This window comes from Sinocyclocheilus anshuiensis, unplaced genomic scaffold (assembly GCF_001515605.1).
Source record: "Sinocyclocheilus anshuiensis isolate Anshui unplaced genomic scaffold, SAMN03320099.WGS_v1.1 scaffold407, whole genome shotgun sequence".
NCBI lineage: Eukaryota > Metazoa > Chordata > Actinopteri > Cypriniformes > Cyprinidae > Sinocyclocheilus > Sinocyclocheilus anshuiensis.
Window position 1 is genome coordinate 936,404 of NW_015552593.1, and position 12,526 is coordinate 948,929.

Genomic DNA, 12,526 nt, shown 5'->3' on the forward strand with positions numbered 1-12,526 from the left:
ATAGAACAAGAGCTTGAACAAGGAGTTGTGTTGCATGTTCTGAAAGAAAGGGCCTGATCTTCCTAATGTTGTATAAAGCAAATCTGCAGGACCGGGCAGTTTTAGCAATGTGGTCTGAGAAATGCAGCTTATCGTCAATCACAACTCCAAGGTTTCTAGCTGTTTTTGAAGGAGTTATGGTTGATGAGTGGGGCAGGGCCTAGAGCTGTGGGAACGGAGCGAGGCTGGTGGAGTAATTGACAATGAGCGACACCTGCACCACTCACCGGTCTCGAGTCCCACGGAGGAGCTCCGGAAGGATAAAAAGGAGGAGTAACGACAGTGAAAGGGGAGTATTAAAGTTTTTTTTAAATGTTCGCCGGTTGCCGCCTCCTTCTTCCTGTGACTACGAACGTTGTTACAATGAGCCTAACTGGATGGTGAAAACATATTCTTCTAGTTATTGAAAAACTGTTGCTTTAATTATCTTAAACCAAACTGATAATCATTAAGAAGACCTTTGTCTCAAAATATATTCAATAATTTTAGCGATTCTCATTTGCTACTTAAATCTACAACATTAAAAAATATATATATATTAGAGTTAGCACAGAATCAACTACACGAAAACACATCACTGCCAGGAGTTATTGCCCAAACTTCAAAGGCCTGTTTAAATTATTAAAACTAGAGGCATTTATTAACTTTAAGATTACTTTTTATCATGTAAACTATATGTACAGCATGCTATATGCACGTGACAGAGGGGAACACGGCCGCATCACAGCATGCTGCCCATATCAAAGCACATGACAGACAGTTGTCGGAGAACACCTGAAAAGTGTGACAGAATGAACGATACTCGTCTGTATTTGCAGTATACAAGCCGCGGTTCAGCTGCGCGGCAAACGCTGCCAGTGTGAAAGCACAATGGGCGCACGTTGCTCCCGCTCTGCATACGCACCGCTTCTGCGCTGCCTCTGCTCTGCTTACGCGTGCGGTGTGAAACGGGCGTAAAGCAGCGCAGCATGGCCTCGCCCCCTTTGTTGCCTTTTCCCGAGGGCGGGGTTTATCTGGGTTTGTTACGTCACGAAGCCGGGAAGTAAATTGTTGTAGTCCCTACCAGACGTTTTTGTAGGCATTAAACTGCCAGAATTTTAAAAGACGATATCTCCGTTTGCATTGAACTTTCAGCTTCGTAACTTTGCAGATATTGTTTATGCTCAAACAGCAACATTACACACTTGCTAACGTTAAAAAAGCGAAATCGCAATGAACCACCCCTTTAAGACAAGTAAACTATCAGCAATCAGTAAAACTAACTACACGCAAATTTTGTAGTTGTTTTTTTTTTAAGCCTAAAACTCATTGACGAGAAAACAGATCTTAATTATCTTAGTGTCCATAGCAATCAGTTATTTTTATTATTTTAAAATATAATTAAAAAAAAAAGACATTTGATATGTATGAACACACATCTGTTTATTTAACTGTTAGAATGTAAAATAATATTATTAAGGGTTCAAGCACGTAGTGCTGAAACCCTATTGTAATTCTTAGGATTTTTATTATTATTATTCCACGCTAAAACTGATTGGGCAGACCAAACCGTAAGGCCTAGAGAGCTGAAACTTGGTCAGATGGTAGTCTGGCTCGCTACTAAGATCCAAAGGCTAGGTCCAATCTAAAGAAAAGTGTAGAAAGTGTAGAAGTGTAGAAAGTCAGATTCGCTCTACGAGGTCCGGTTTTTCCGCCATTTTGAAGTAAATTCAAAACCTACTTTTGCAAACTAGTCCTAGGTTTTTTGCCTGATCAGAACCAAACTACTGCAGAAATATTCTCTGGACAGTGAATATCAATAATTATAAAAAAAAAAGTTGAAATTTCAATTCACTGTTGCATAGGGACGCCAAAACGTTCGTAAGGGGTGGGGCCAATTTTACGAAAATGGCTATAACTCTTGAACAGAATGAGATATCTTCAGAAAACTCAGTACATATGTGTAAGAGATAAATTTTTGGTCAAATAAAAAAAATGTGCAGCTCTGACACTTGGTGGCACTATAAGATGGAAAAAACATAAAAACGGCTATAACTATGCAGCCGTTGGTCCGATCGACTTGAAAATTTGTATGCAGTGTCTTTGTCTGAAGTGGCACAAGTGTCTATGAGAACATTCGCGTATCTCAAAAAACATGGCCACTATTTGCCAAAGAAGTTTAAGCACCTATTAGACAGTGTTAACGGAGGTCGATCGGAACGAAACTTGGTGGGCATGTTCGACTCATCGCCCTAAAGGTATGTACGAATTTTGAAAGAAATCGGTCACTAGTGGGCGAAATTGCGTTTTTCAAGTGCATAAATGAATGTATATTGCACGATTTTTCCACACATACACTCAATCTTCATAGCATTTGATAGATCTCCTCATCTTGAGTAACTTTGCCTCAAGAACCACTGCTGTCAATCAAATTGTTCATTAATTATTCTCAATTATGTTAAAAACCTACTTTTGCGAACTAGTCCTAGGTTTTTCGCTCAATCTCGATCAAACCACTGCAGCAGAATTCTCTGGACTCTCTAGATCAATAATTCTCAAAAAAAGGTTGAATTTTGTCCTTTGGTTCACTATAACGGGGTCATTTAGAAAAGGGGCGTGGCCAAATATACCCAAAAGCCTATAAAACCTAAACAAAAACGCAAAACTTTACGAAACTTGGTGAAAATATGTGACAGATTATTTATTAACAAGCATGCAAGGTTTCATGGAGATCGAACCATAGGTGGCACTATAACAGTTAAAAAGGCCTCAAAAACACAATATTTCTATAGTAAATGACCTAAAATTGCAAAAGAATGTTCATATATTTACAGAAACACAAGTTTTTCATATCATATGATAGATTTCCTCATTTTGAACAACTTTGTCTCTAGGACAGGTGCCGTCAATCAAAGTGTTCTTTAAATATTTGAGATTATTTAAAAAAACCCTACTTTTCTGAACTAGTCCTAGGTTTTTAACTCAAAATCAATAAAATCAGTGCAGTACAATTATCTGGACTCTCTAGGTCAATAATTGTCAAAAAATTTTTACATTTTTGCATTTGGACAGCTATAACACGGTAATTTAAAAATGTGGTCTTGATATAGTGTACCCAAAAGCCTTTAAATCCTAAACGAAATTTCAAAACTTCACAAAACTGCGTAAACTGATGAATCATGTAATTCTAAACAAGCATGCAACATTTTATGGAGATCGTGCAAAAAATGGCACTATAATAGTTATAAATATTACAAACACATTTGTTTCCATTGTATGCTCTCTGAAGTTGCAATTATAACCACTAGATGGCAGCAGAAGACCACTAATGGTCTCATAACACACTAATATAGTGTTTTTCACAGTTTTTTTTCTTTTGGATTGGCATTAAGACATGATACAATCATTATCATTGCATTTAAAATCACATTTAGTCAAAGTTTACCACTTTATTCATACAGACATATCAGTTTTTACAATTATGCCAGATTATGATTACAGTGAAACCTGAAAATGACATATAAACCCTTGAAGACTTGTAGTAAGTGTTTCGTTATCTCTTTTTTTTTTTCAGAAATCTATATGTGCAACAAAATATGTGTGCACATTATTTAAATAATGATTACAAAAATGAATTTCTGCTTTGAATGAATAAATTCTTGTTTTGTTTAGTTTTTGTATAATTTTGGGAGCTGTGTGTCTGTCCTCCCATCATTCTTGTTGATTTCAGTGTGTGTGTGTGTGTGTGAAGGTGTAGACAGAGCCTAGTAAGCCGCTGGTTGCAAAAATGAGGAAGCTCTGGTCAGGCACTGACAGATTTATTTCTGACTCTGTCACACTGAAATTACAATCAATTAGTATCCACTCACAAAAGCCATTATTCTACAAAACCAGTTTTTGAAGAACAGCACAAAAGCACAAACAATGTTAAATGAACACTCACAAATGAATTCCAGAGGTATTTATCTCAGACGTCATTAGACAAAAATTTGAAAAATGTGGTCTTAATAGTAAGCACATCAACACTGGCACTGCTTTAATAAGCTCCTGTCATAAAAATATATGTGTTTAGAAGCATAAGGCTGGCAGCGTTGCTCAAACCTTCTTTTTAAAACCACACACTAAATGATTGAGACAAGATTCTCCTTTTGAAAGGGAATTTAAAGGGATTATTCATTTGTTGTTAATTAGAAACGGTTGATGTTCGAGATGTTCATTTCTGTTAGCAGTTTTTGAACATCCTTATTCTTCCGCATTGTAATTCACAAACAAATGACTCCTATTAATCATTCAGAAAGACTCACTCACTCACTCACTGAATCCATCCAAATGGTTTTTGATTTACCGACTGCAAGTTATTACTTCTATAATGTCTTACTGGAAACAAAAAAACGATACTATGTTGAATTTAATGCTCAGAATTAAAAGCTGCAGTACTGAAGTCTCTGTGCTCTAGCAGGAGAGACTGGGAGGAACGAGTAACACGCAGGTGGAACATTGCTCTGTCACGCCATTAATAAAGTGACACTTTATTTATCTGACGGTGAGTTTCAATGGTGCTACAGGCCCCTGGACTAACAATCCACATGGAGCAACATAAACACGACTCAGCTATGTGCTCCTCCAGGCAGGCGGACAGTACTGCGCTTTCTTAAACAATGTGCTTTGGAGATCTCTTATACAAGCCATTAAAACGAGTCCAACATCAGATAAGGCTTTCTGCAAACACCACGCCATAACCCATCATGACGGCTTTTCACATTGAAAGTGCAAAATGCCACAGCCATTCAGAAACATATTTGAGACTCTACATACAGTTAAACTGCTTACATTACCAGCATGAATATCGATAAACTGTCCTATTTAAGTTACCTCACAGCCAAGAACCGTTATTCACTACTTACTGAGTAAAAATTACGTCATCTACATTACTATTCAGAATTTCGGGGTCAGTATTTTTATTTATTTATTAATTTTTTGTTTTTGAGGAAAGAAAATCTCTTAAGCTCACCAAGGCTATATTTATTTGATTAAAAATAGAATATTGAATAGAATATTACTGTAAAAACAGTAATATAATTTAATATTATTATAATTTAAAATAACTATTTTAATCTATTTTAAAATGTAATTTATTCATGTCATTAAAAGATGAATTTTCAGCATCATTACTCCAGTCTTCAGTGTAGCAGGAGAGACTGGGAGGAACGAGTAACACGCAGGTGGAACATTGCTCTGTCACGCCATTAATAGAGTAACACTTTATTTATCTGACGGTGAGTTTCAATGGTGCTACAGGCCCCTGGACTAACAATCCACATGGAGCAACATAAACACGACTCAGCTATGTGCTCCTCCAGGCAGGCGGACAGTACTGCGCTTTCTTAAACAATGTGCTTTGGAGATCTCTTATACAAGCCATTAAAACGAGTCCAACATCAGATAAGGCTTTCTGCAAACACCACGCCATAACCCATCATGACGGCTTTTCACATTGAAAGTGCAAAATGCCACAGCCATTCAGAAACATATTTGAGACTCTACATACAGTTAAACTGCTTACATTACCAGCATGAATATCGATAAACTGTCCTATTTAAGTTACCTCACAGCCAAGAACCGTTATTCACTACTTACTGAGTAAAAATTACGTCATCTACATTACTATTCAGAATTTCGGGGTCAGTATTTTTATTTATTTATTAATTTTTTGTTTTTGAGGAAAGAAAATCTCTTAAGCTCACCAAGGCTATATTTATTTGATTAAAAATAGAATATTCAATAGAATATTACTGTAAAAACAGTAATATAATTAAATATTATTATAATTTAAAATAACTATTTTAATATATTTTAAAATGTAATTTATTCATGTCATTAAAAGATGAATTTTCAGCATCATTACTCCAGTCTTCAGTGTCACATGAATCTTCAGAAATCATTTTAAAATGCTGATTTGCTGCTCAAGAAACATTTATTATTATTAATGCTGAAAAAGGTCGTGCTGCATAATATTTTTCTGGAAACTGATACATTTTTCAGGATTCTTTGAAAGAACAGTTCAAAAGAACAGCATTTATTTGAAATAGAAATATTTGCAACTTAATAAATGTCTTTACTGTCATTTAATTTAATGCATCCTGAATGAAAAGCATGAAAAGAAAAGCAAAAAACTAACCGTAAACTTAGTGTAACGGTAGTGTATATTTTTATCCCTTTTTCCAGAGGAGAAAGTGTGTTAACTGTAAACGCATACATCTACTAAAGGCTTCAAAGCTAATCAAAATGGACTAAAAGCCTCACAACTCTAATTTTCATATTTATAAATATATCAAATGTGTTAAACAAAACTGAAAGTACAATATATCTGACAGCATTATCAAAATATCCAGAATACTTATTAAACCAACACACAAGCAGAAACCTGTGGAGTTTCCTGCACAGCTCTGCAGGAACAGATTCAGTTTATAATTTATCACTCTCCACATATAAATAAGTGCACACAGGGAGGCCATAATATTTCTGATGAAATGACAGAGACACTCACCCATCTAGTAACAGGATTGCATTTTTTCGAGGACGGCCGATGTTGGGCCCGTAGAGGTTTGCTCGGCTGTAGAAACGCACCGACTGCATTAACGTCTTCAGAAGAGAGTAATCCTGAGCCAGACGAGAGCTGTTGACTGATCGGGCAGCCATTGTGCGGTAACTGTTGGGCTCTGTGACGGGAAATAAAGAAAAATAACGCATGATAAGACTATAACTAATTAAAGATGACTGATTAATTTAACTGGAAAAGTTTGGGTCAGTATGATTATTTTAATGGTTTTGAAAGTCTCTAATTCTCACCAAGGTTTCACTTATTTGATCAAAAATACAGAAAAAAAATCAATAATATTGTGAAATATTATTACAATTTAAAATATCTGTTTTCTATTTGAATATATAAAAAGCATAGGCGGAGGGTGAACCAACTCCAGGGTAAGGCTAAAAGCAGCCAAATGTATTAAACATCATACAAAACCCGTCTTTTTAGGCAAAAACCAGACATGGGTGTCATGTAGGCTAAAAAAAATGTTTAATGGGACTGAATTTGTATTTAACGTGATTACAATTTAATAAAAACGTTAGAAATGGATAATTATGCACGAAAGTCTCTAATTCTCACCAAGGTTGCACTTATTTGATCAAAAATACAGAAAAAAAAATTATTGTGAAATATTATTACAATTTAAAATATCTGTTTTCTATTTGAATATATAAAAAGCATAGGCGGAGGGTGAACCAACTCCAGGGTAAGGCTAAAAGCAGCCAAATGTATTAAACATCATACAAAACCCGTCTTTTTAGGCAAAAACCAGACATGGGTGTCATGTAGGCTAAAAAAAATGTTTAATGGGACTGAATTTGTATTTAACGTGATTACAATTTAATAAAAACGTTAGAAATGGATAATTATGCACCGTTTCCTTTCCACGGTTATTCAAACAGCGAATAAATTATATATAGAAAGTGACATTATCACTAACATTGATCTATCGCGAGTTTAAGCACTCTCAAAAAAACAAAACTATTGTTATAATCACTGAAGCTATATACACAGTGAAATGAATCTCTTACTTACATTGTACGTACATCTGCACTTTGTTGTTTATGATGAGAGAATTCGCAAGAGTCCGGAATTCAGTCAGCGAACGCACGCGTGCACACTCAAAAAAACTGATGAGTTTCAACGATGACTCATGTGAATGCCTCTGATTGGCCATTGCATTCCAAAGCTCAATAGAATTGTGCGTGATTGGTTAAAATGCGCAACAATGTAAAAACGCTGCAATCGACACTGTCTATTCATATTCACTTTGTTAGCAACAGACGTAATAGATTTAATTTGTTTGTGCAGGGGCATTTTTGTCCAATTTAGTGGCATTTTTGCCCCAAGTCCCCGTTTGCCAGGGGAAGGCTTGCCTTACACACGCTTCGCCTATTATAAAGTTTATTCCTGTGATGGTAATGCTGAATTTTAGACGGTCATTACTCCAGTCTTCAGTGTCACATGATCCTACAGAAATATTTGTACGGAGTGTCTATTTACACTAAGTGCAAATAGCCCGCCTTGTTGGCAGAGGCTATTTACACTAGCTCTGCCCACAAACGTGTGATAGGGATGTTCAACACTATAAAAGACGGCCGAGAACCTTCAGCTGTCGTAGTGGCGTAGATGGTAAAGCGTGTACTGTAGTTTTTTTGACACGATTGACCCGGGTTCGAATCCGCCTTTTACCGAACTATTTTTTCTCACTTTTCAAATCTCGTATCACATCGGAAAGGCATTTCTTTTCAATAAAATTTAAAGAAATAATCAAAAAGTTGAAAATTAAGTATCGGGTAGGGTTAAGGTAGGTGTAGGGAGGGCTTTATTGTCCCAATGAGGTGGCATCCACTTAATAATTTGAATTAAAATATATAATATATAATTTACACTCAATACGTTATTACTGCATACTGTTTTATAATTTACTATAATACTGAGGTGCAGATAATTGCCACTATTTGCAATAAGTAGTATAAATAGCAGAAAATCCTGCTATTTTAACATAATGTAATTAGAATCTATCGCTATCTGCACTTAGTGTAAATAGCATCTATCGCTAAGAAAACATGCTATTTTCACTTAGTGTAAATACGCTATTTGTATGGAAGCTTTTTTCCAAGCTTTTTTTTTATTTAAAAAAAAATAAAAAAAATAATAATAATAATAATAATAAAAAAGAATTAAAAAAGGTAATTGAGACTCACAATTCAGACCTTTTTCTTTTTCAGACCTGTCTTCTCTTCCAAAAAAATGGCAAAAAAACCCTCAAAATTGCACAAGAAAAAAAAAAACCTCAAAATTTTGATAAAATGACACAATTTCCCTTTTTTTTCTGTGGTAGAAACAAGCTTCCATGTATATTTTATTTTATTATTATCAATGTTGAAAACAGTTGTGCTGCTTAATATTTTTGTGGAAACCATGATAAATTTTTTTCAAGATTCTTTGATGAATAGAAAGTTCAAAAGAACAACAGTTATTTTAAATTAAATTAATATAAAAAAAAATTTAAATGTCACTTTTGATCTTTTTAATGCATCCTTGCAGAATAGAAATAATATATTTTTTCTCTTTTTTTTTCTTAACGATCATGGTCAATAGTAAAACAGCTGTGCGCAGATCCTTCAAAAATTATCCTCATATGTTCCACAGTTTAATAATGACAGAAGTTGTATTTTCAGGTGAGCTATATCTTTAAGACTTCTGAAGCAACCTGACACCCAATCACAAGCAAATATGCAAACTGCCTTTGAATTATGACCTATATTGTGGTCAGCGCTTTGTAAACTATTTAAACAAGGCAACACTTTGGGAGGTGCACACTTGAAATCACAGCGAGGACGTTACAGAAGTCAAGTGGCGAACTTTATAAACATCACAGCCTGTGTGAGTGTGTGTTTGTGTCTGGGATAGATACACAGAGATGCTGAGCTGTAGAGTCAATATAGTACCGGGCCAGGCAGAGGCCAGTGGAAAATATGAGGCATTATTATTATCCATTAAAATATTATGCTATCATTTAGAAAAAGCACAAATAACACATAGTCATGAAATGCTATCATGAAATAAATCATCACTTTGTGTCACGCTGGCACGACCCACTCGATAAACATCCACTCACAGCTAAAAATAAATTTTCTCTTTGTTTCATTTGGACTCTTTGTTCACTTGAAAGTGTTTGTTTTTGAATTAACAGCTCTGTAAAATCTGATTTAGTAACAGCTTTTAAACATTCAAATGGCTGTTCCAGTAATAACATGCTTTTTATTAGTTAGCAAAATGAAAAGATTCTGCTGAAAGGATAACTTCTTAACTGGTATTACGTGACAGATATTAAAAGATATTAAGACAGGTATTAAGCTTATTGTGCTGCTTCCTTTGTCTCGTATGACAGTCTCCGAGTGAAAGCAGCGATCTGTACGCCTGCAGTTTTTCTATGCAAACAAATAGTAAAGTTTTGACACATGCAACATGTAGCCAATAAACAAACGATTAAGACAATATACGGTTTGTGTACATTCTTAAATCGGTCTCTAGTATTTTTATAGGGTTAGTGTTTAGTATGGAAAGTGTGCGATATTTCAGGCTACACATGCTGTCAGTAACATAGCTTATATTCTGTCTAATTTTATGCAAGTAACCCATATCATCATAAGATCACAATTATTCAAGTCAAATGTTTTACACTCTGTGCTGTTTTGATGTTTATAAAGAGACATTTGATACAAGGGCAACATGAATGGGGCGATTTGCAGCATGTCTGGCACAGGACAATAGATGAATGAGTGCTTAGAGCAGATTACAAAATCACCAGGTGTCCTTTTGGTTTCTGCTTTGTGAATTTGTCTCCTGACACAAGCCCTATTCGAATGGGATTCGTTTTATATGAAGAGGTGGGGTGATGTAATAATGATCAGAGCTTCCCTGAGATTTTTAAACCCATCTGAATTGCCCATGTCGGTCCTTTTTATTGCATCGGTAAAGACTGCTTCTGTAAAAAACAAAAATTCAAATTCTCTATTCTCAGCTTATCCGGCTTACACTTTCCAGCCTGTAGGCTGTTGTACATCAAGCACTACAACTGTCTCAAGTGGATGGTTGTCAATGAGAAGACACTGGAAACTAAATATAGTTGCTGAGTGCGGATTTAAGGGCCTTCTCTCAAATTTAGCATTTTCCCCTCAAACTCCAAGAGCGTTTCTTGCTGTAACATAAATCAATTAATAAATAAACAGAGAGAGAAAGACTTAGGACAGTGACAAATAAACTTGTTTCAATATTTCCTATTAAACCCATCATGCTTTATATTTCCTGAATCCTCTGCAATGAATGGGTGCCGTCAGAGCAAGAATCCAAATAGCCGATAAAAACATTGCAATAATCCACAAGTAATCCACACAACTCCAGTCCATCAATTAATGTCTTGTGAAGTGAAAAGCTGTGTGTTTGTAAGAAACAAATCTATCACTTCTGTCTATTTCTTCTGGCCAAAATATGAGTCAATTATCCATAAAAACACTTCCTCCAGTGAAAAAGTCCATCCCCTGTTGTCCTCTTACATCAAAATCCACCAACATATTTGTTCAGAACTGTTTTGCTTATAAATGGTGCTTGATCTGTGAATATTTCTCTCCTGAAGCAATTATTAAAAAAATTATTTAAATTAAAAATGTCTTGATGGATTTGTTTCTCATAAATACATAGCTTCTGGATTATTTACATTAATTGTGGATTATTGTGATGTTTTCATCAGCTGTTTGGACTCTCATTCTGACGGCACCCATTCACTGCAGAGGATCCATTGGTGAGCAAGTGATGTAATGCTAAATTTCTCCAAATCTGTTCAGATGAACAAACTCATATACATATTGGATGGCCGTGGGGAGAGGGGGGTTCATCAAATTTCAAGTGTGAAGTTTTGACACAATTGCACACAAATTAATCACTGCTCGATGGGATGGATGCTTCCTTTTTCTTTCATAAACACAAGGAAGATGTACAACATTCTGTGTGTCAGACTGATATCATGTCAAAAATATAATTTGTGAATCTGCAACGGTAAGGACTCACCATTGCCGAGCTCCCAGGAGATGTTGTATTTTTTGCCGGCGCTGTATTTGAGCAGACTCAGAGCACTGGAGGCGTTCCATGAGTTGTCAGGGTTTCTGTGCAAGGCATTCAGCCCAAAGATCAGGTGCAGTCCCGCGCAGTCGGCAAAGTTGTAAAGTTTGTCTAAAGACCTGGCTGGGAAAAAGCCAGACACAGCTGTAACATAGATACTTTCATTTTTTATCATAATAACCATTTTACATTTTAGTTTGGACATTGGACTATTGTATATTGACTATATAAAAATACATAAAATGATATCAAATTATAAAAGTGATACTACTATTCTTCTTCTTATTGATATTACATTACTACTACTGCTATTATTATTGTTGTTGTTAAAGGGATAGTTTACCCAAAAATGAAAATTCTGTCATTAATTACTCACCCTCAAGTCGTTTCAAACCCGTAAGACCTTCGTTCATCTTCGGAACACAAATTAAGATATTTTTGATGGAATCTGAGAACTGTCTGACCCTGCATAGACAGCAACGCAACTGAAATGTTCCCAAGTCCAGAGACGTAGCAATGTGACATCAGGGGTTTAACCGTAATTATACGAAGCTACGAGGATACTTCTTGTGTGCAAAAGAAAAAAAATAACGACTTTATCCAAGAATTCGTCTCCTCTGCATCACCCTGGTGCCATTTTGGAGAATATCCGCTGGACGTAAACAGCGTATGCTGTCCTGTGTCAGCTGCGCCACGCGGATACGCTGTTTCCGTTCAGATCAAATCACAACAATGTAGGAAACAGAACCGGCGTGACGCAGCTGACACAGAACAGCATACGCTGTTTACGTCCAG

At 35.7% G+C, this 12,526-nt stretch overlaps 1 protein-coding gene across 1 annotated transcript in view; it reads right to left on the bottom strand.

Annotated features, from left to right (window-relative positions):
* hpse2 (heparanase 2) overlaps positions 1-12,526 on the bottom strand; it is an 87,198-nt gene that overhangs the window by 43,787 nt on the left and 30,885 nt on the right. Inside the window, exons 4-5 of the mRNA XM_016456497.1 lie at positions 11,681-11,854; positions 6,566-6,737 (exon numbers count right to left, since the gene is read on the bottom strand). Coding sequence (XP_016311983.1) covers positions 6,566-6,737; positions 11,681-11,854 — 346 coding nt within the window. The remainder of the gene's footprint in view (positions 1-6,565; positions 6,738-11,680; positions 11,855-12,526) is intronic.